At 46.1% G+C, this 23,020-nt stretch overlaps 2 protein-coding genes across 4 annotated transcripts; one reads left to right on the top strand and one right to left on the bottom strand.

The window, feature by feature from the left end:
• Positions 1-6,813: 6,813 nt before the first annotated feature.
• LOC145335537 (uncharacterized) lies at positions 6,814-9,476 on the bottom strand. The gene is made up of 2 exons (XM_080181329.1): positions 9,434-9,476; positions 6,814-7,882 (listed from the first exon to the last, which is right to left on the bottom strand). The coding sequence occupies exon 2, from the start codon at positions 7,534-7,536 to the stop codon at positions 6,946-6,948; it is 591 nt and encodes a 196-aa protein (XP_080037455.1). The 5' UTR covers positions 7,537-7,882; positions 9,434-9,476; the 3' UTR covers positions 6,814-6,945.
• Positions 9,276-17,844, top strand: LOC145335546 (uncharacterized). Of its 3 annotated transcripts, none has more exons than XM_080181346.1 (2): positions 9,276-9,462; positions 16,328-17,844. In XM_080181346.1, exon 2 carries the CDS (start codon positions 16,831-16,833, stop codon positions 17,287-17,289), a length of 459 nt encoding a protein of 152 aa, XP_080037472.1. In that variant the 5' UTR covers positions 9,276-9,462; positions 16,328-16,830; the 3' UTR covers positions 17,290-17,844. The 3 variants fall into 3 exon arrangements, with proteins under 3 accessions (XP_080037472.1, XP_080037471.1, XP_080037470.1); XM_080181345.1 differs by lacking the exon at positions 9,276-9,462 and adding an exon at positions 9,513-9,832; XM_080181344.1 differs by lacking the exon at positions 9,276-9,462 and adding an exon at positions 12,694-12,752.
• The last annotated feature ends 5,176 nt before the right edge of the window (positions 17,845-23,020 follow it).

The following is a 23,020-nucleotide window of genomic DNA, read 5'->3' as shown; positions in this document are numbered from 1 at the left end:
CGCGGCGGAGATCCCACCCCCTAACCTTGGGGGAGTTACATTTCGGAGCTGTGTTCCGAAAGCTCGTGCTACCAAATAAACCTGTTGGGCTTTAACCTGATGTTGTGAGACTTCTTACTGTGCTTCCCCCAGTCCAACGCCGACATCTCCACATCCCTGGGGAGTGGACAGACTAAAATTTCCTCCGGCTGCCAACATCTGTGAGCACCTGGGAAGGGTCAGGCTGGCAACCCCCTCGTGAACCTGCTTCTGGGCCTGGAGAAATGCGCCATTTACAGGTCCAGGCAATGGGTGATCGAGGGGACCGTCCATCCTGACTGTCTGCTCCTCTACTGCGGCTACGTTTGCACTCGGGTGTCCCTGGAGAGGGAGCGTGTGGTGGCCACGGTCGCAGTTGACGCCTTCCATGCCCGTTGGGCACCGCAGGGGCTGGGCTGCATTATTGACCCTAATAATCACATTTTAAGTTGACATTTTCAAGTTTCCTTTGTACTTTGATTTTGTTTGGGCTGTTCCCCTTCCTTTTGGGGAGCTGCCCCTTTGACTTTGTTCTGATTTAACTTGAGTTTGTTTATTTGGTTTGGCCTTAAAAGAGGCCAACATCTGTGAGCCCTTTACAGGTCCAGGCAGCGGGCGATTGAGGGGACCATCCAGCCTGACTGTTTGCCCCTCTACCGCGGCTACGTTCACAGCCAGGTGTCCCTGGAGAGGGAGCATGTGGTGGCCACGGACGCAGTTGACGCCTTCCATGCCCATTGGGCACCGCAGGGGCTGGGCTGCATTATTGACCCTAATAATCACATTTTAAGTTGATATTTTCAAGTGTCCTTTGTACTTTGATTTTGTTCGGGCTGTTCCCCTTCCTTTTGGGGAGCTAGCCCTTTTACTTTGTCCTGATTTAACTTGAGTTTGTTTATGTGGTTTGACCTTAAAAGAGGCCAACATCTGTGAGTAAAACACTTTCTTTCATCCCCCTTTCTATTTCTTTTCTCATTCTGGGGGAAATTGCAGCAACTGAAGGGCAAAGAAGTGAATCCAGTCTGTATATTCCACACGTTGTTAGTCGAGTCAGATAGACAGATATCTGTCTGACAGCCTGCATGGAGATTTTCAGCTCCCTGTGTCCGGGACAGGATGCATGGATCAGTCAATCAGCCTCAATCAGTATCTTCAGGAGAATCGGGAGTGTGAATATTAGATACAGCAGAGTGAGAATGGAGGGATAGTGTGCAGGATGGAGATTTACATTTTTTTGGGATATGAGAGGAAAGAATGTTCCTGAGAAACTAGAATTCTGTTCTGAATTTCTATCCTATACTGACTGTGATGAAGTTTTCAAACTTGTTTGCGGGATATCAGAAGGTGAGGGTTTACTGCCAAAAATATTGAAAGAAACATCACGTCAACACCTGACAGAGTTGCTCAATTCATCAGGACCTAATATTATTGGCCTTTGGATCTAGAAGGAGAAATGTTTCTGTGTTCTGTCTGTTTCAATATCAACGTGACTGGAAAAGCACACACTCACACCCGAGAGTGTGTTTCGGTGCACTAAGTGTGGAAAGAGCTTTAACCAGTTACACAGCCTGAAAATACATGGCAACATTCACAGCGGGGAGAGACTATACCCGTATCCTGCATCTGGATGGTATATGCATAGGAGGGAACGAAGGATACTGACCGAGTAAGGGCAGAGGATTTTTTTTTTAGTTTAGGTAGGGCATTATCATTGGACAGCCAAAGGGCCTGTTCCTGTGCTGTACTTTGAAGTGTAGATGGAGTGAATGGATGGGAGGCTGATTCATATAATGGACTGGAATGGTTCACAACTCTTTGTAGTTTCTTGCTGACTTAGAGCAAAAGAAGCAAGGAGGTCTGTAATAAGCCATGGGGATAAAACCTGTGTTGACCAGTCAAGTGACATTGTGACACGAAAACAGGAAATGTTGGAAAAACTCAGCAAGTCTGGCAGTAACTGTGGACAAATCATAGAATCATAAAACCCTGCAGTGCAGAAAGAGGCCATTCAGCCCATCGAGTCTGCACCGACCACAATCCCACCCAGGCCCTACCCCCACATATTTACCCGCTAATCCCTCTAACCTACACACCTCAGGACGCAATTTTAGCATGGCCAATCAACCTAACCCGCACATCTTTGGACTGTGGGAGGAAACCGGAGCACCCAGAGGAAACCCACGCAGACACAAGGAGAATGTGCAAACTCCTCACAGACAGTGACCCCAAGCCAGGAATCGAACCCAGGTCCCTGGAGCTGTGAAGCAGCAGTGCTAACCACTGTGCTACCGTGCTGCCCAAAGAAACAGAGTTACAGACTCAAAACAGTATGATTTTCTTTCGGATTCTTCTTCTAAGTCACTAGGAAACCCCGGTTACCAAGTCATATTTTAAACTTAAATATAGACACTGGTAGAGAATCCCACCCTTCCACCTCCTCTAACCTAATTATAAGTGTGAGGGAAGTTTTTTTTATATTTTTACTTTTCTGCTGGTAACTGATTCAGGGATGGCAGTTCAGGCTGTAAGCTGCATCTCCTGTGGGATGTATGTAGTGAGGGACTCCCACAGTGTTTCAGGTGATTTTACTTGTGGGAAGTGTGTTAGATTGCAGTTTCTGGAGGAGCGTGTAAAGGAGCTGGAAGGGGAATTAGAGGAGCTCCGTATAATTCGGGAAGTGGAGCAGGACATAGAAAGGAGTTATAAGGAGATAGTCACTCCTAGGAATAAGTCTTGGGTCACTGCCAGGAAGAGGGGCAAAAAGCAGTTGGGGGGACAATCCCCTGGGGCTGTTCCCCTCCAAAATAGGTTCTCGGTCCTGGAGGCTACAGTTGAGGAGAAATCAACTGGGGATAGCCAAAGGGAGCAGGTCTCTGGGGGTGAGCCTATTGGCAAGCCTCAGGTGGTTAGGGGTAAGAGATTGGGCCTCGTGATTGGGGACTCCACGGTTATGGGGACGGATAGGAGAGTTGGAGGTAAGGGTAGGGACTCTGGGCTGGTGTGTTGCCTACCAGGGGCTGGGGTCCAGGATGTATCGGACAGAGTATTCAGGACTCTTAGGGGAGAGGGAGATCAACCCCAAGTTATAGTTCATGTGGGGACACATGACATAGGGAGATTAAGGGAAGGGGATATTAAGCAAAGATTTATGGATTTGGGATGGAAACTCAAGGCGAAGTCAGAAAGGGTAGTTATATCTGGACTCTTGCCTGTGCCACGGGATAGATTAGAGAGGAATAGGGAGAGGGAAAGTTTGAACTCGTGGCTGAGGGGATGGTGCAGGAGGGAGGGGTTCAGGTACTTGAGCAATTGGGGCTCATTCTGGGGAAGGTGGGACCTCTATAAGAGGGATGGTCTACACCTGAACCAGAGGGGAATCAATATCCTGGGGGGTAAATTTGCAAAAGCGATGCAGGAAGGTTTAAACTGATTCGGAGGGGGGGAGGGATAGTGAGGAAAGGGGGTGAAAGTGAGGGGGGCATAGTTGGGGAATGCAAGGCACGGCATAGTGGGGGTGGGGCGGAGCAGGGTTTGAAATGCGTGTACTTTAATGTGAGGAGTATTCGCAATAAAGTGGATGAACTTGCAGCGTGGATCAGTACCTGGGACTTTGATGTTGTGGCCATTTCTGAGACTTGGATAGAGCAGGGTCAGGAATGGATGTTGCAGGTTCCGGGGTACAAATGCTTTAGTCGGAGTAGAGAAGAAGGTAGAAGGGGGGGTGGGGTAGCATTGCTAGTCAAGGACTGTATCACAGTGTCGGAGAGAAAGTTTGATGAGGACTTGTCAGTTGAGGTAGTATGGGCGGAGATTAGAAATAGGAGAGGAGAGGTCACCCTGTTGGGAGTCTTTTATAGACCTCCTAAAAGTTCTAGAGAGGTTGAGGAAAGGATTGCGGAGACAATCCTGGTTAGGAGTGAAAGTAATAGGGTAATTGTTATGGGGGACTTTAACTTTACGAATATTGATTGGAGTTGCTATAGTTCTAGCTCGCTAGAGGGGTCAGTGTTTGTACAAAGCGTGCAGGAAGGTTTTTTGTCTCAGTATGTAGACAGGCCAACTAGAGGTGAGGCTATATTGGATTTGGTGCTGGGAAATGAGCCAGACCAGGTGCTAGACTTGGAAGTTGGTGTGCATTTTGGTGATAGTGACCACAATTCGGTTACGTTCACCTTAGTGATGGGAAGAGATAGGCGTGAACCTCGGGTCAGCAATTTTAGCTGGGGTAAGGGCGATTATGAGGCTATCAGGAGTGAATTAGGAAGCATGGATTGGATTAGGGGATTGCAGGGACTGGGAACATCTGAAATGTGGAATTTTTTCAAGGAGCAGCTACTGCGAGTCCTTGATAGGTATGTCCCTGTCAGGCATGGTGGATTTGGTAGATCTAGGGAACCGTGGTGCACTAAAAGAGTTGAGTCGATGGTTAAAAAGAAAAAGGAGGCTTATGTTCGGATGAGATTGGAGGGCTCAGATAGTGCACTAGAAAGCTTTAGATTGGCTAGGAGGGAGTTGAAGAGTGAGTTGAGAAGGGCTAAAAGAGGACATGAGAAGACTTTGGCTGATAGGATTAAGGAGAATCCTAAGGCGTTCTATAAGTATGTCAAGAACAGAAGGTTGGTCAGGGCAAGATTAGGGCCAGTTACAGACAGCAGGGGGAAGTTGTGTGTGGAACCGGAGGAGATTGGAGAAGTATTGAACCAATATTTCTCTTCGGTGTTCACGCAGGGGGACATGAATATAGCTGAGGAGGACATTGGGTCGCAGGGGTGTAAAATAGAAAGTATTACGGTTGATAAAGAGGATGTGCTGGAAATTCTTGAGGGGCTGAAAATAGATAAGTCCCCTGGTCCGGATGGGATCTACCCTAGGATTCTCTGGGAGGCTAGAGAGGTGATTGCAGAGCCTCTGGCTCAAATCTTCAGGTCGTCATTGGTCTCTGGTGTAGTCCCGGAGGATTGGAGGATAGCGAATGTTGTCCCATTGTTTAAGAAGGGGAACAGAGACTTTGCCGGGAATTATAGACCGGTGAGTCTTACTTCTGTTGTGGGCAAGGTTTTAGAAAAAATTATTAGGGATAGGATTTATAGTTATTTGGAGTGTAATGAATTGATTAGAAATAGTCAGCATGGTTTTGTAGCAGGTAGGTCGTGCCTTACTAACCTTATTGAGTTTTTTGAGAAGGTGACCAAAGAGGTGGATGGGGGTAAGGCAGTTGATGTGGTATACATGGATTTTAGTAAGGCGTTCGATAAGGTTCACCATGGTAGGCTTCTGCAGAAAATGCAGATGTATGGGATTGTGGGTAATCTAGGAAGTTGGATCAGGAATTGGCTATCAGATAGGAGACAGAGGGTGGTGGTGGATGGTAAATATTCATCATGGAGTGCAGTTACGAGTGGTGTGCCTCAGGGATCTGTTTTGGGGCCACTGTTGTTTGTAATTTTTATTAATGATCTGGATGAGGGTATAGTTGGGTGGATTAGTAAATTTGCTGATGACACCAAAGTTGGAGGTGTGGTAGATTGTGAGGAAGGGTGTCATAGTCTGCAGGGAGACTTAGATAGGTTGCAGAGCTGGGCCGAGAGGTGGCGGATGGAATTTAATGCGGAGAAGTGTGAGGTAATTCACTTTGGTAGGAGCAACAGATGTGTCGAGTATAGGGCTAACGGGAGGACTTTGAATAGTGTGGATGAACAGAGGGATCTAGGTGTGTGTGTACATAGATCCCTGAAAGTTGGGAATCAAGTAGATAAGGTTGTCAAGAAGGCGTACGGTGTCTTGGCGTTTATTGGTAGGGGGATTGAATTTAGGAGTCGCAGTGTAATGTTGCAACTGTACACTACTCTAGTGCGGCCGCACTTGGAGTACTGTGTGCAGTTCTGGTCCCCGCATTACAAGAAGGATGTGGAGGCGTTGGAGAGGGTGCAGAGGAGGTTTACTAGGATGTTGCCTGGTATGGTGGGGAGGTCCTATGAGGAGAGACTGAGGGATCTAGGGTTGTTTTCGTTGGGAAGAAGGCGGCTAAGAGGGGATCTTATTGAAACATATAAGATGATTAGGGGTTTAGATAGGGTGGATAGTGATAGCCTTTTTCCTCGGATGGAGAAAGCTAGCACGAGGGGGCATGACTTTAAATTAAGGGGGGGTAGCTACAGGACGGATGTCAGGGGTAGGTTCTTTACCCAGCGGGTGGTGAGGGATTGGAATGCCCTGCCTGCTGCAGTTGTAGATGCGTCTAGTTTGGGGGCGTTTAAGAGATCTCTGGATAGGTTTATGGACGAAAAGGGATTGGTATAGGCTAGTGGGTCATTGTTTTTGTAACTGGTCGGCGCAACATCGTGGGCCGAAGGGCCTGTTCTGCGCTGTAATGTTCTATGTTCTATGTTCTATAGCATTTCACTTTCAGTCAGGAACAGATCCCAGTTTAACACCAATCTCTGATTTGACAGCACATTTCCAGCATTCACTATTGTTCTTGCTGACTCTAAACACAGTTGTACAGGTGATTCTGTTCTGTGTCTAGGAGTTCTAGCCCATGGAAGAGTGCAGCTGGAACATATTTCTCACATGCCTCAGGATTCACCCACATGGGGACTTTGCTGTCAGTGAAGTGAGATGTGAAAGAGCCAAGTGTTGTCCCCTCTCAGTGTGACTCTGAAGGACTGTGTCCAGGCTGGACTTCTGTTCCTGCCATATGATCCTTCTGCAGATTGCCCTTTCTGAGCTCCGGTCTGGTGATGTTAAATACTGAGGTGGGAGAAACAAAAATCTAAATAATGTGTTTAAAACACGTTTGACATTTATCCTGAATTTTAAACATCGCCTAATTTATTGGGCTATGAACATCAGCAAAACAAACTCCAATTGTCCAAACCAACATGCTTCTGCCTGGATGTGATTAACAACAGTCATGAGCCCCTGCTCTCACTTGTGAACTCGCTGGTGTCTCAGCAGGTTGAATGAATGAGTAAATCCCCTCCCACACACAGAGCAGATGAATGGCCTCTCCCCAGTGTGAACTCGCTGGTGTTCCACCAGAGCGGAGGACTGAGTGAATCTCTTCCCACACACGGAGCAGCTGAACAGTCTTTCACCAGTGTGAGCTCTCTGGTGTTTCCGCAGGGTGGATGACTGACTGAATCCTTTCCCACATATGGAGCAGGTAAATGGTCTCTCTCCAGTGTGACTGCGCTGGTGCGTCAGTACCTCACTCCTGCGTTTGAAACGCTTCTCGCATTCAGGACAGTTAAAGGGTTTCTTATCGGAGTGAACACGCCGATGTGTCAGCAGACTGGATAACTGAGCAAAGTCCTTCCCACACACCAAGCAGGGGAATGGCTTCTCCCCGGTATGAACCCGCATGTGGATAGGGAGCTTGGATAACTCTGCAAATCCCTTCCCACACACAGAGCAGGTGAACGGCCTCTCCCCAGTGTGTCTGCATCGATGAATTTCCAGCTGGCACGGGTAATTGAATCCTTTCCCACAGTCTCCACATTTCCACGATTTCTCCATGGTGCTGGTAGCCTTGTGTCTCTCCAGTTGAAGCCTCGTCCACACACAAAACACTTGTAAAATTTCTCCCCGCTGTGAACAGTGTGATTTTATTTCCGACTATGTAACTGGTTGAAGTTCTTTCCACAGTCAGTTCACTGGAACACTCTCACTAGGCTCTGTGTGTACGTGTGTGTCTCTGTGCTTTTCCAGTCACACTGATATTTAAAATCTTCTCCCACAGACAGAACACACAACCATTTCTCCTCCACATTCAAATATTCAGGTCCTGATAAATCGAGTCACTCTATCAGATCCTCATATTTGGCTTTAGATTCCTGTCTGTAAACCCTCCTCTTCTAAAACCCTGCAAGTAGAGTTTATATAAAATTACATAGAGTATAAAGAATAGAAACAAGTCATTAGCCCAAGGAGTTTGTGCTGATGTTGATACTCCACACACTTCTCCTCCCTTTCCATCCACTTCAGCTCAGTTTTTCAGTTGGTCTTTTTATTTCTCTCTCTCTCCCATGTACTCGTCTAGTTTCCTTTTGAAAGGGCCTCAGCCTTTTGCCACAACCATTTCCTGTGGTAGTGAGTTCCACATTCTAATTATTCTGAGTTAAAATAATATGCCCTCATTTCCTGATCAGATTTACCAATCATTACCTTGTATTTCTGAGCACCAGTTCTGGTCCCCAGGTCCATAGCACATGCCATCTCCCTGGCCCTGCATTCAACCCGCTTCAGGGGAGTTCTGATCACATTGTCTGCACCTTTAAGACTTGATTAGCTGTAAAGACTCACATTCTAATCAGTATTCTGTAAACTGTGTGTGCCTTTATATGCCCTGTTTGTGATCAAAACTCCCCACCATCTGATGAAGGAACAGCGTTCCGAAAGCTAGTGGTGTTTACTACCAAATAAGCCTGTTGGTCTTTAACCTGGTGTTGTGAGACTTCTTACCCTGTCTACATCAATAGGGATGAAGTAGAAAGGGTCACGAGCCATGCCTACACTATAGTTAAGAAAGCCCACCAACACCTCTATTTTCACAGAAGACTAAGAAAATTTGACATGTCAGCTATGACTTTCACCAACTTTTACAGATGCAGCATGGAAAACATTCTTTCTGGTTGTATCACAGCTTGGTATGGCTCCTGCTCTGTCCATCACGCGAATCAACTTCCCATCTATTGACTCTGTCTACACTTCCCATTGCCTCAGCAAAGCAACCAGCATAATTAAGGACCCCACATATGTCTCCTGCTCTGTCCATCATGTGAATCAACTTCCCATCTATTGACTCTGTCTACACTTCCCACTGCCTCAGCAAAGCAACCAGCATAATTAAGGACCCCACACGCCCGGACATTCTCTCTTCCACCTTCTTCCATCTGGAAAAAAGGTACAAAAGTCTGAGGACAGACACCAACCAACTCCAGAAAAGCTTCTTTCCTACTGCTGTCAGACTTTTAAATGGGCCCATCTCCCATTAAGTTGATCTTTCCCTACACTCTAGCTATGACTGTGACACTACATTCTGCACCCTCTCCTTTCCTCCTCTATGAACGGTATGCTTTGTCTGTATAGCGCGCAAGGAACAATCTTCACTGCATCCCAATACACGTGACAATAATAAATCAGATCGAACCCTCATTCACTCCGTTGTGACGTAAACCCTCATTCATTCCATTGTGACGTTTGGAATCGCCCAACCCTCCTTCGATGCGCAAGCGCCCTGCCGTAAACATGGCGACTGTTTACATGGGCCTATCTCGGGTAAAAGCCTGAGCAGCTTTCAGCCACTACAAATGCCGCATCGGAGCTGCGGCCAACACGGGATGTTTATGAGGCCTCCAAACCTATTCGCCGGTTCCATCCCTCCCACATGACCCATCCAATGATGATATCTTACCAGCTCAGAATTTCCAAAACGCCTCCTCCGTGAGTTCTCATCAGTACTGCGCATGTTCTAAGTCACAATGGGTGTGCTCAGGGTCTATAGAACCGCCCCTCATTCACTCCGATTGGCTGGAGGACCAGTCTCTCTGCTCGGTCCTCCAGCCCCGCTCTTTGTTTCTATTGGTCTACAGTCGCCGTCAATCACCGGCATTGTGCGTTGGAGCATGCGCAGTGCCGATGCCAGGCTCGAGCTGCAACGCCACAGAGATTGAAATTGGTTGTTGTAAAGCAGGTCAGAGTTACTGTCAACAACAACTTCTTTTTATTTAAAACCTTCAACATCAGAAATCATCCCAGTGCACTTCGCAGGAACATCAGGAGATATTAGATGACCAAAAGATTGGATAAAGAGGTGAATTTTAGAAGTCCTAAGAGATTTGATTTATCATTGTCATATTTGATTGATTTGATTTATTATTGTCACAAGTACTAATATAAGGTGAAAAGTATTGTTTCTAGCACTATACAGGCAAAAGCATACCGTTCATAGAGTGCATGCGGAAAAGAAAAGGAGATTGTGCAGAGTGCTACAGTCATAGCTAAGGTGTAGAGAAAGATTAACTTAATATAAGGTAGGTCCATTCAGAAGTCTGATGACAGCAGATAAGAAGCTGTGGAAGTAGAGGCGCTGGTAAGCTTTCTTAACTATAGCATTAGCATGGCAGGACCATGACAGGCTATTGGTTATTGGGACACCTAGAAACTTGAAGCTGCCAACCATTTCCGCTTCATTCCCATTGATATAGACAGGGGTGTGTCCTCCACTACAATTCTTGAAGTTGATGACTATCTCCTTCCTTTTGCTGACACTGAAGGAGAGATTTACTGTGCTAAATATTTTAGAATAAATGCACAGATATAGCCTGATACTCCATTATCAGCATTTATCACATATCTGTTTCTTTAAAAATGGACACCTGAAAATAAGTATTTGATGGATATTTGTGTAAAATAAATGGACACAGTGGAATTAGTCATCCACTGTAATGAGTGTTTGTAAATATGCCACACTAGTTGATCAGATTTTCTATCACTTTCCTGTACTCCGTCTCATCGTTGTTTGAGATCCAACCCACTAAAGTGGTGTCATCAGCAAACTTGAAAATTGAGTTTGAAGGGAATTTGTCCACACAGTTACAAGTGCATAAGGACACATAAAAATTAACTGCAAAACAATTTTTTAAAAATTCATCCTTTAGTTATGAATTGAATTGTTTCTTTAAATGTATTTCCCAAATTACTTACATGTCCTCATATTGTTTCCTCTGAGCCTCTGAACTCTGACATTGTAATGTTGATAAGTGGTGAATAGCTGGCGAGTGGACTAGGTCTTTAAATACAGGAAAGTAAGAATTAAGAGCAAGAGTAGGCAATTCAGCCCTTTGAGCCCACTCTGCTATTCTATATGATCACAGCCGATCTCCATCTCATCCTAACTTCATATTGCTGCCTTTCCTCACTATGGAGATGCAGGCGTCGGACTGGGGGAAGCACAGTAAGAAGTCTCACAACACCAGGTTAAAATCCAACAGGTTTAGAACATAGAACGCTACAGCACAAACAGGCCCTTCGGCCCACAAGTTGCGCCGACCACATCACCTACCAACCTACAGACCTATCTATAACCCTCAATCTCATTAAACCCCATATACTCATCCAGAAGTCTTTTAAAAGACCCCAGCGAGTTCGCCTCCACCACCACTGACGGCAGCCGATTCCATTCACTCACCACCCTCTGAGTGAAAAACTTACCCCTAACATCACTTCTGAACCTCCCTCCCCGCACCTTAAATCTGTGTCCTCTCGTAGCGACCATTTCAAACCGGGGAAATAGCCTCTGAGAGTCCACCCTATCTATTCCTCTCAACATTTTGTAAACTTCTATCAGGTCGCCTCTCAACCTTCGTCTCTCCAGGGAAAAGAGTCCCAGCTCCCTCAACCTAACTTCATAAGGCATGCCTCCCAGTCCAGGCAACATCCTTGTAAATCTCCTCTGCACCCTTTCAATAGCTTCTATTTGGTATCACGAGCTTTCAGAGCACTGCTCCACTCACCTGATGAAGCAGCAGTGCTCCGAAAATTTGTGATTCCAAATAAACCTGTTGGACTTTAACCTGGTGTTGTGAGACTTCTTACTGTGCCTTTTCTCCATAGCCCTTTATCCCACTTTCGATCAAATATTTATCTATTTCTTTCTTCAATCCATGGATTGATTATGCATCCATTGTGCTCTGGGGCAGTGAGTTCCATAGATTCATAATCCTCTGTAGCTTCTCCTTATTTCTGTCTTGAACCTTCCTCCTCTGACTCTACAACTATGACCTCTTGGCCTAGACTGTTCTACAAGGAGCAACATTTGATTAACATTTACTTTTTCAATCTTGTTGAATATTTTATATACTTTCTGCATACCAGTCGCCATATCATAAGCGAGAAGAAATCAGGATTCCCCTGGTGGGAAGCCGCTGCAGTGGCAGAAATAATACCCAACATCCCCAGCGATGGTGAATGTCCTCTAGTTGAACAGGTTTATTTGATAGCATAAACTTTCAGAGCACCACTCCTTCTTCAGGTGAGTGGAGTTCTGTTCAAACAGGGCATACATAGGCACAAACTCAATTTACAAGATAATGGTTGGAACACGAGTAATCAAGTCTTAAAGGTACAGACAACGTGAATGGAGAGAGTGTTAAGCAGAGGCTAAAGAGGTGTGTATTGTCACCAGGCAGGACAGTTAGTGAGATTTTGCAAGTCCAGGCAAGTCATGGGGGTTACAGATAGTGTGACATAAACCCAAGATCCCAGTTGAGGCCATCCTCATGTGTGCAGAACTTGGCTATCAGTCTCTGCTCAGCGATTCTGCATTGTCGTTTGTCATGAAGGCTGCCTCGGAGAACTTACCTGAAGTTCAGAGGCTGAATGCCAATGACTGTTGGAAGTGTTCTGCACCTTTAAGACTTGATTACCTGTAAAGACTCGCATTCCAACCATTATTTTGTAAATTGAGTTTCTGTCTTTACGTGTCGTGTTTGTGAACACAACTCCTCACTCACCTGAAGAAGGAAGCCTGTGCTACCAAATAAACCTGTTGGACTTTAACCTGGCGTTGTGAGACTTCTCACTGCGCCCACCCCCAGTCCAACACCAACATCTCCACATCATGCATGTCCTCTAGCCACAGGAGAGCAGTGCGCAGGCGCGGTACCGCCCAGTATTAGAGCATGCGCAGTGACAGCGATGCCGAGGCTCATGCCCGTCGTATCTCCAAACTGGTGAGGATGCGGATTCGTGGAGGGAGCGATGGAGCCGGCGGGTGGGGGGACGGGGAGGGTGTCTAACCACCTGCTGAAGGCCTCAAATCCTGAATTCGAACCTGCGGCTCCCATATTTTGCAGCTCCGGGTCTTTTCCCCGGAGACAGACCCAGAACAACGGCCGCCATCTTGCTTGAACGTGGAGCGAGTGCGCACGCGTTGCGGTCTTTGTGATGTAATAAGGGAGGGCGGGGTATCAGCGTCCCTCTTCCTAACCGGGTCCTAGCACCCCGGCGAGCTGCAGAATCAGATGTTGGCATCTTTTAAGGTCAAACCAAATAGACAAACTCAAATTAACTTAGGACAAAGTGCAGAGGGACCTCGGGGTCCTTGTGCATGAGTCGCAAAAACCCAGCTTGCAGGTGCAGCAGGTGGTCAGGAAGGCGAATGGGATGCTGGCCTTCATAGCGAGGGGGATTGAATATAAAAGTAGGGAGGTCTTGCTGCAGCTGTATAGGGCATTGGTGAGGCCGCAGCTGGAGTACTGTGTGCAGTTTTGGTCGCCGTACTTACGCAAGGATATTTTGGCCTTGGAGGGAGTGCAGAGGAGGTTTACTAGGCTGATACCGGAGTTGAGGGGGTTGAGCTATGAGGAGAGGCTGAATAAACTGGGCTTGTACTCGTTAGAGTTTAGAAGAATGAGGGGAGATCTCATTGAGACGTATAAGATGATGAATGGGATGGATAGGATAGAGGTGGAGAGACTCTTCCCGCTCAGAAAAGACAGTAGGACTAGGGGGCACAGCCTCAAGATAAAGGGGGGGGGGGGCGGTTTAGAACGGAGTTGAGGAGGAACTTCTTCAATCAAAGGGTGGTGAATCTCTGGAATTCTCTGCCCGTTGAGGTGGTGGAGGCTGCCTCGCTAAATATTTTTAAGACGCGGGTTGATGGGTTTTTGATAGGAGAGGGGATTAAGGGTTATGGGGAGAGGGCGGGAAAGTGGAACTGAGCAGCGACAGATCAGCCATGATCTTATTGAATGGCGGGGCAGGCTCGAAGGGCTAGATGGCCTACTCCTGCTCCTATTTCTTATGTTCTTATGTTCTTAAAAGGGGCAGCTCCCCAAAAGGAAGGGGAACAGCCCAAACAAAAGTACAAAGGAAACGAGTCACATGAAATCAAAATGTGATTGTCGGGGTCTATAACGCACCCCAGCCCCTGCGGTGCCCAGCGGGCACGGAAGGCGCCAACTGTGCCTGCGAACACTGTATGCTCCCTCTCCAGGGACACCTGGCTGCAAATGTAGCCATGGTAGAGGGGAAGATGTTGGCTTGGAGCCTGCAGGAGTCCATAGGCCATGTATATGTTCATGTGAGAGTCTTTGAATAGTTACCTATAGGGGCTGCTTCTCAAGTTTTAATTACAATTCAGCTCAATCTTTGGCTGCCCAGTGTGGAGGTACTGGATAAGACAGAGGATCTTGGCCTGGACTTGCTCTGGGATCTGATTTAAAACACCAATTTATTAGATTTGAATGGGCAGGTCCATTTGAGGGGGTTGGGGGGTGGAGTTTACACTAGTTGAATATAAGAAATAGGACCAGGGGTCGGCCAGTTGGCCCACCGAGCCTGCTCTGCCATTGAATAAGGTCAAAGCTAAACTGATAGTGGCCACTTTACTCTGGTCTCTGAAGGCAGAAGGGCATGTTAGTCGTGTGGTGAAAAAGACACACAGGATATTTGCCTTCATCAATCGAGGCATAAATTACAAAAGCAGGGAGGTCATGTTAGATTTATGTAGAACTTTGATGAGGGTAGAATACTGTGTGCGGTTCTGGTCACCAAATTATAGAAAGGAATGCACTGAAAGGGGGGGGTGCAGAGAAATTTCACCAGGATGCTGCCTGGGGTGGAACATTTAAATTATGAAGAGAGGTTGGATAGGCTTGGGTTGTTTTTATAGGAGCAGACAAGATGGCAGGGCAACCTGATTGAGGTGCTCAAGATTCTGAGGGGCATGGACAGGGTGGATAGGGAGCAGCAGTTCTCCTTAGTTGTAGGGTCAGTTACGAGAGGACGCAAGTTAAAAGTGAGGGGTGGGAGGGTTGGGGGGGATTTGAGGATCATGAAAGGCATGAACAGAATAGATAAGGAGGTCCCCTTAGTTGAAGCATCAGCTATGAGCGGACATAGGTTCAGGGTGAGGGGGAGGAGATTTAGAGGCTATGTGAGAAAGAACATTTTTACCAGAGGGTGGTAACTGTCTGGAATGCACTGCCTGGGGGGGTAATAGAGGCAGCTTGCCTCACATGGTTTAAAAAGTACCTGGATGAAAACTTGGCACATCATACTCATAGAATTTCTACAGTGCAGAAAGAAGCCATTCAGCCCATCGAGTCTGCATCGACTACAATCCCACCAGGGCCCTATCCCCTTATAGAATAGAACCCTACAGTGCCGGAAGAGGCCCTTCGGCCCATCAAGTCTGCACCGACCACAATCCCACCCAGGCCCTACCCCCATCTCCCTACATGTTTTTACCCGCTAATCCCTCTAACCTAAGCATCTTAGGACACTAAGGGGCAATTTTATCATGGCCAATCAACCTAACCCGCATATTTTTGCACTATGAGAGGAAACCGGAGCACCCGGAGGAAACCCACGCAGACACGAGGAGAATGTGCAAACTCCACACAGACAGTGACCCGAGCTGGGAATCGAACCTGTGTCCCTGGAGCTGTGAAGCAGCAGAGCTAACCACTGTGCTATCGTGCCGCCCTTAACCGCATGTATTTACCCTGCTAGTTTCCCTGACACTGTGGCATAATTTACCTTGGCCAATCAACCTAACCTGCACATCTCTGGATAATATTCAAGGCGTTGCACCAAGGGCTGGCAAATGGGGTTAGGTGGGAGGTCAGGTGTTTCTCATGTGTCCGTGCAAACTCGATGGGCCGAAAGGCCTCTTCTGCACTGTGTGATTCTGTACTGTCTCTCTTTATAAAAGATTGTTGGCCTGTCTTCCATGATCTTGTCTGTATCTGGTATAGTTCATACCTTCCACCATCAGGGTACCAAATGCCTCACAGACACTCATAGAATCCCTATAATGCAGAAGGCAGCCAGCCAGCCCATCAAGCCTGCACTGACAGCAATCCCACCCAGGCCCTATCCTCATAACCCCATGTATTTACCCCGCTAATCCCCCTGACACGAATTAATAATTTACCATGGCCAATCCACCGAACTCGCACATCTTTGGATTGTAGATGGAAACCGGAGCACCCGGAGGAAACCCATGCAGCCCACACAGAAAATGTGCAAACTCCACACAGACAGTGACCCGATACTGGAATTGAACCTGGGTTTCTGGATCTTTGAGACAGCAATGCTAACCACTGTGCCACCCACTGGTAAAGTCATGCTGCTTTCATCAGGAAGATTTCCTGTGGCCTTTTCGGGGCTTTGTTGTCGATTTTAGGTTCTTTTAGTTTGATTAAACAGCATGCTTGGGAAAACAAGAAAAGAATGTTCCATAGAACCTAGAATTGTCTGTTCTGAATTTCTATCCTGCTTTTGTAAACTCTGTTTACAGGATATTAGAAGAAGTGGATTTGCAGATGGGAATCTCAAACCAAACGTCACATTAAGATCTGACAGTCACTCGACTGATCAGGATCTGAACATCAACAGCCTATGAATGTGGAAGGAGAAATATTTGCCTGTTCTGTCTGTGAGAAGATACTTCAAACATCAGTGTGACACTGATGGAAAAGCACCAAGACGCACGCACACACCCGAGTGAGAGTGTTCCAGTGAACTGACTGTGGAAAGAGCTTGAACCAGTTACACAGCCTGAAAATACATCGCAGCATTCACAGCGGGGAGAGACTGTACCCGTGTTCTGTGCATGGACGAGGCTTCAACTGATCATCAAACCTGGAAGGCCTTGAGCACATTCGCCCTACGGAGAAACCGTGGAAATGTGGGGACTGTGGGAAGGGATTCACTTGCCCGTCCCAGCTGGAATCTCATCGGCGCAGTCACACTGGGGAGAGACCGTTCATCTGCTCTGTGTGCGGAAGTGGATTCACTCTGATGTCCAGCCTTCAGTTGCATCTGCGGGTTCACACTGACGAGAGACCTTTCAAATGCTCCGACTGCGGGAAGTGCTTTAAAATCTCACCGGATCTAATGAAACACCAGTTTGTTCACACTGACGAGAGACCGTTCGGTTGTTCTCAGTGTGAGAAGAGGTTCAGACAGTCGTCCCACCTCATTCAGCACCAGCGCGTCCACACCGGGGAGAGGCCGTACACCTGCTCCGTGTGCGGGAATGCATTCATTTCGTCGTCCAACCTGGTGAGACACCAACGGGTTCACACAGGGCAGAAGATATTCACCTGCTCTCTGTGTGGGATGGACTTTTCTCAGTCCTCCAACCTGCTGAGACACCAGCAAGTTCACACCGGGGAGAGACCGTTCACCTGCTCTGTGTGCGGGAAGAGATTCGTTCGATCATCTCACCTGCTGACACACCAGCGAGTTCACAAGTGACTGCAGAGGTTAGATTCTCCTGTTAACCACATCCTTTGTTTCTGTTAGCTGTGAGTAACCCCTGTAATTGGGCCAGAGTTGAATATTCTGGATACCTGTTAAATCGATGAAAGAAGGCATGTGTTGTAGGTAAAATAATACCTCTGAGATTGTTAGTGCGTCAAAATACAGTGGCTTTCATTTCAAAGCTCTGGCTTTTATTCCCAACAATGGGCTGCCAGACTTCTCATGGAATACAAATACAAGCGGGTATTTATACATCATGAGTCTTAGTAACAAGTATGACATAAACTTCCAATTCTGGACAGGGTCTCTGATCTTCCTCCTTCAATTATCACGCCTGCGACTGCTTTGGCATCTCTGTCTTTGAAGGTAATTGTGTGATCGCGGCTTCCCAATGGCAGCTGTTTAATGATGTTCAGTTACATAAACAGGCAAGGCTTGCAATGTGTGCAAAATAACATTCACACCTAACCATCTGTCTGTATATTCACATCTGACCATCTATATACACATCTGACCATTTGTCTTTACGTTCATGTCTGACCATCTACATTCACGTCTGACCATCTACATTCACGTCTGACCATCTACATTCACGTCTGACCATCTACATTCACGTCTGACCATCTACATAGGGTGGATTCTCAGAGGCTATTTCCCCGGGTTGAAATGGTCGCTACGAGAGGACACAGATTTAAGGTGCGGGGAGGAAAGTACAGAAGTGATGTTAGGGGTAAGATTTTCACTCAGAGGGTGGTGAGTGAATGGAATCGGCTGCCGTCAGTGGTGGTGGAGGCGAACTCGCTGGGGTCTCTTAAAAGACTTCTGGATGAGTATATGGGGTTTAATGGGATTGGGGGTTATAGATAGGTCTATAGATTGGTAGGTGTTGATGTGATTGGCGCAACTCGTGGGCCGAAGGGCCTGTTTGTGCTGTAGTGTTCTATGTTCTATATTCACATCTGACCATCTACATTCACATCTGACCATCCATATACACATCTGACCATTTGTCTTTATGAGAGTTAAAGAATGGATGACACGAACAAGTAATTTACATTAAGCCTGGGAAGATCAGCCACGATGAAGGGTTATGTTTATGGTATATTCCAGGTACAAAATTCATTAACCCTTTCCGTTCTTCAGCATGTGTTAGGAAAAGGTTAAAGGGATTTATATTTGTGGTGCTAAATATTAGAAGTTGGGTTTAGTTTTAATTGGGTTTAATTTGGTGCTTCTGTGTAAGGAAGGGTAAACCTCCAGTCACATTCATGCTCGATAAAGGTGTTTGTATGAGTTGGGGTTTTGGTTTCAATTCAAACTGTGCTGCTGTTGTCCTTAGAGAAATTACGGTGTGAAGAGTAAATGAAAGCTGGCAGAAGTAGAAATCATTTCTGAGTAACCAGGGGCTACTTTCCAGAGGAAAGAGGTTTCCTTTGTTCTTAGTTTAACTGGAAGCCAGGGCAGTTGGAGATAAGATAGTGAGAGAGAAGGCGGGGGGATGTTTCTGATGGATTGCTGGATTACAGATTACTGTTCAGCAAGGTCATAGAGAGTTGAAAATATAATGGATTGTGAGGGATCAGAAAGATATCTGCAGTGCTGTGGAACCCCTACAGTGCAGGAGGAGGCCATTCAGTTTATCAAGCCTGCACCGACAACAATCTCACCCAGGCCTTATCCCCGTAACCCCGAGTACTTGCTAATGATTAGTACTGCTAATATTTGTGAGAAATTATTACAGTTTGTGACACGTTATTTGAAATAATTGAAAACTGGGGGCTGGATCTTAGAAGTTTGTGTAAAAGCCTTTAAGACAAAGGAAACTTGAAGGGAGAAGTGTAAAACCTGGAAATGAAATATTGATGGAAGTGGATGAGGGAAAGCATTGTTTAAAAGAAGATTTGAAAGTGTCTTTTTGAAAGTGGAATTTGAAATCGCTCATGTGGAAGCCGGAGTTCAGTGAGACAAGATGGTTCATGGTACAAGAATCACCAGGGAGGATTTAGAGGAGAAATCACAGAAATTCACTTGGGTTCAGAGTGGAGTGTATCTGACCACTGCCACCCTGTGTGGCGAAAGAGAGTGTGTATAAATGGGACCATTTTAGCCTCAGATACACTTTGCAACCTGTATTAACCTTATAATCTCTCTTCCACCTTCTTCCGTCGAGAAAAAGATGTAAAGGTCTGGGGTCATGTACCAACCGACTTGAGAACAGCTTCTTCCCTGCTGCCAATGGACCTCCCTTGCATTAAGTTGACCTTTCTCTACACCCTAGCTATGTCTGTAACACTACTCTCTGCATTCTCTTGTTTCCTTCTGTATGAACGGTATGCTTTGTCTGTATAGCGCGCAAGAAACAATACTTTTCACTGTATGTTAATACATGTGACAATAAATCAAATCAAAAACTTCTGTGTTATTTGTGAATCTAAAGGGAGAGTAAAGGACTACTGTATAATAATCCAAATTTCATGCTTAAATATTTTTTCTTCGTTAAAACTAATTAGCTGTCCTGCGACTCTATTTCTCTGGGTTTTCTAAGAAATTTAGTCTTTTGAGGCAGGGTTCCATTCTAGGATCTTCCCGTCCAGTTATAACATCAACTGGGATCGTAACACACAAAGGTACAAGGAAAATAATTTGTGAAATGAACCTAAGGAGTCTGTAAAGGGCGATGCATAGGTTGAGTGAGCAAAATAAATGACAGATGGAGTATTACATGGGAAAATATGAACTTGTCGACTTTGGCAGGAAGGATAGAAAAGCAGTATATTATTTAAATGGAGAGAGATTGCAGAGGGATCTGAGTGTTCTAGTACATGAATCACAAAAAGTTAGTGCGCAGGTACAGCAAGTGACAAGGAAAGCAAATTGAATATTGTCGTTTATTACAAGGGGGCTGGGATATAAAAGTAGGGGTGTTTTGCTGCAGAGCATTGCTGAGAACATATTCAGACTACAGTGTACCGTTTTTCATAGAATCACAGTGCAGAAGGAGGCCATTCAGCCCATAGTCTGCACCAACCACAATCCCACCCAGGCCCTATCCCCCACAACCCCATGCATTTACCTGATCTAGTCCCCCTGATTAAGGGGCAATTTAGCATAGCCAATCCACCTAGCCTGCACATCTTTGGACTGTGGGAGGAAACCGGAGCACCCGGAGGAAACCCACACAGACACGGGGAGGATGTGCAAACTCCAAACAAACAAGTCACCCGAGGTGGGAATTAGAACATAGAACACTACAGCACAAACAGGCCCTTTGGCCCACAAGTTGCACCGATCATATCCATACCTACCAGGCCTATCTATAACTTTGAATCCCATTAAATCCCATGTACTCATCCAGAAGTCTCTTAAAAGACCCCAATGAATTTGCTTCCACCACCACGGACAACAGCCGATTCCACTCACCCACCACCCTCTGAGTGAAAAGCTTATCCCTGACATCTCCTCTGTACCTACTCCCCAGCACCTTAAACCTGTGTCCTCTCATAGCGACCATTTCAGCCCTGGGAAAAAGCCTCTGAGAATCCACCCTATCTATACCTCTCAACATTGTATAAACCTCTATCAGGTCGCCTCTCAACCTTCGTCTCTTCAGGAAGAGACCTAGCTCCCTCAACCTATCCTCATAAGGCATGCCTCCCAATCCAGGCAACGTCCTTGTAAATCTCCTCTGTACCCTCTCAATAGCTTCCACATCCTTCTTGTGTTGAGGTGACCAGAACTGTGCACAGTACTCCAAGTGGGGGCTGACAAGGGTCTTGTAAAGTTGCAGCATTATCTCCCGACTCCTAAACGCAATCCCTCGATTAATGAGGGGTAGTCCACCCATCAATTGAAGCTGTGTCCCTGGCACTGTTAGCAGTGCTAACCACTGTGCCCCCCGTGTTGTGGTCTGCTTATTTATGAAGTGAAATAATTGCATTAGAAGCAGTTCAGAGAAGCTTCACTCCCCAGATTTCTGCAATAAAGGATTTATCCTATGAAGGGAGGTTTGACAGGTTGGGTCTGTATCCGCTGGAGTTTAGGAGAATGAGAGGTGATCTTATTGAAACCTATGAGATTCTGAGAGGATGTTTCTCCCTTGTGGGAGAAGCTAGAAGTAGGGGACAGTTTAAAAATAAAAGGTCACACATTTAATATTTTTCCCTGAGGGTCATGGGTCTGTGGAACTCTGTTCCTCAGAGAGCAGGGTCACTGAATATGCTTTAAGGCTGAGTTGATAGACTCTTGATTGAGAAGAGACTGAGATGGAATAGGCAGAAAATTGGAGTTGGGATAACAATCAGATCAGCCATGGTTTTATTGAATGGTGGAGTAGGATCAAGGAGCTGAGTGGCCTACTTCTGCTTCTAATTTATATGTATTAGCTCTTGATTCCTTTTCCTCAAGCTCTGTAATGACTCTCAGTGATAACCCTTATTGGTGACAGTGGTTAGATTTTATTCAGTATCAATAAGAGCTGACACAGGCTAATGTCTGAGCAGTAGTGTCAGAGTGCAGCAACGTTATCATTACACTCTGGGTAGAAGCAGCATCTCCATTGGAAATGCTCCCTGCTCTGCCCCAGATGCCACGGCACCAGTCAGTGCAATGTGTGTGGGTTTCCTCAAGGTGCTCTGGTTTCCTCCCATTGTAAGAAGTCTCACAACACCAGGTTAAAGCCCAACCAGTCCTGGTCTCAGACAGAGCACATCCAGAACTCTATCCAGACAGAGACCAGAACTCTCCGCTCACCAGACCAAGGGGCAAACCCCAAAGCTTGTGGTGTTTTCTATCAAATAAACTGGATGGACTTTAACGTGGTGTTCTGAGACTTCTTACTGTGTTTACCCCAGTCCAACGCCGGCATCTCCACACCATTCCACAGTCCAAAGATGTGTGGATTAGGTTGATTGGCCATGCAAAATTGCCCCTTAGTGACCTAGGATGTGTTGGTTAGAGGGATTAGTGGGGTAAAAGTCTAAAATGTGAGTGGAGATAGCATTAGCATAGGTCAAAGAGATGTGTGTTGTCTCCAGACAGGACAGTAAGTGAGATTTTACAAGCCCAGGCAAGTCATGGGGCTTCTTTAAGACTTGAAAAGCAGGTTAGCTGCAAAGACTTGCATTCTAATCAGTATTCTGTAAACTGTGTGTGTCTTTATATGCCTTTCTCTGAGCAGAACCTTCCGCCGTTTCCGAAAGCTTGTGGGATTACTATCAAATAAACTGGTTGGACTTTAACCTGGTGTTGTGAGACTTCTTACTGTGAAAAAGAGATAATCAACCATGGATATCTAAGGAAATAAAGGAGGGTATCAAATTGAAAGAAAATGCATACAAAGTGGCAAAGATTAGTGGGAACCTAGAGGATTGGGAAATCTTTAAAGGTCAACAGAAGTCCATGAAAAGTGTTAAAAAGAAAAGTCAGATGGATTATGAGATAAACTAGCTCCGGATATAAAAACAGATAGCAAAAGAGTGGCTAGAGTAAACATTGGTCCTTTAGAGGATGAGAAGGGGGATGTAATAACTGGAAATCAGAAAATGGCTGAGGCATTGAACAGGTATTTTGTGTCGGTATTCACAGTGGAAGACACAAATAACATACCAAAAACTGACAGGAAGGCTATGGTGGGTGAGGACCTAGAAACCATCATTATCATGAAAGAGGTAGTGTTGGGCAAGCTAATGGGGGGGGGCTAAAGGTAGACAAGTCTCCTGGTCCTGAT

Source organism: Carcharhinus amblyrhynchos, unplaced genomic scaffold, assembly GCF_965287045.1.
Source record: "Carcharhinus amblyrhynchos unplaced genomic scaffold, sCarAmb.v2.hapA scaffold_39, whole genome shotgun sequence".
NCBI classification, from domain to species: Eukaryota; Metazoa; Chordata; class Chondrichthyes; order Carcharhiniformes; family Carcharhinidae; genus Carcharhinus; species Carcharhinus amblyrhynchos.
This window is presented reverse-complemented; position numbering and strand designations above follow the sequence as displayed.

Excerpts from the sequence above, each read along its gene's own strand:
- LOC145335537 (XM_080181329.1), bottom strand. The coding sequence starts at position 7,536 with ATGGAGAAATCGTGGAAATGTGGAGACTGTGGGAAAGGATTCAATTAC.
- LOC145335546 (XM_080181346.1), top strand. The coding sequence starts at position 16,831 with ATGTCCAGCCTTCAGTTGCATCTGCGGGTTCACACTGACGAGAGACCT.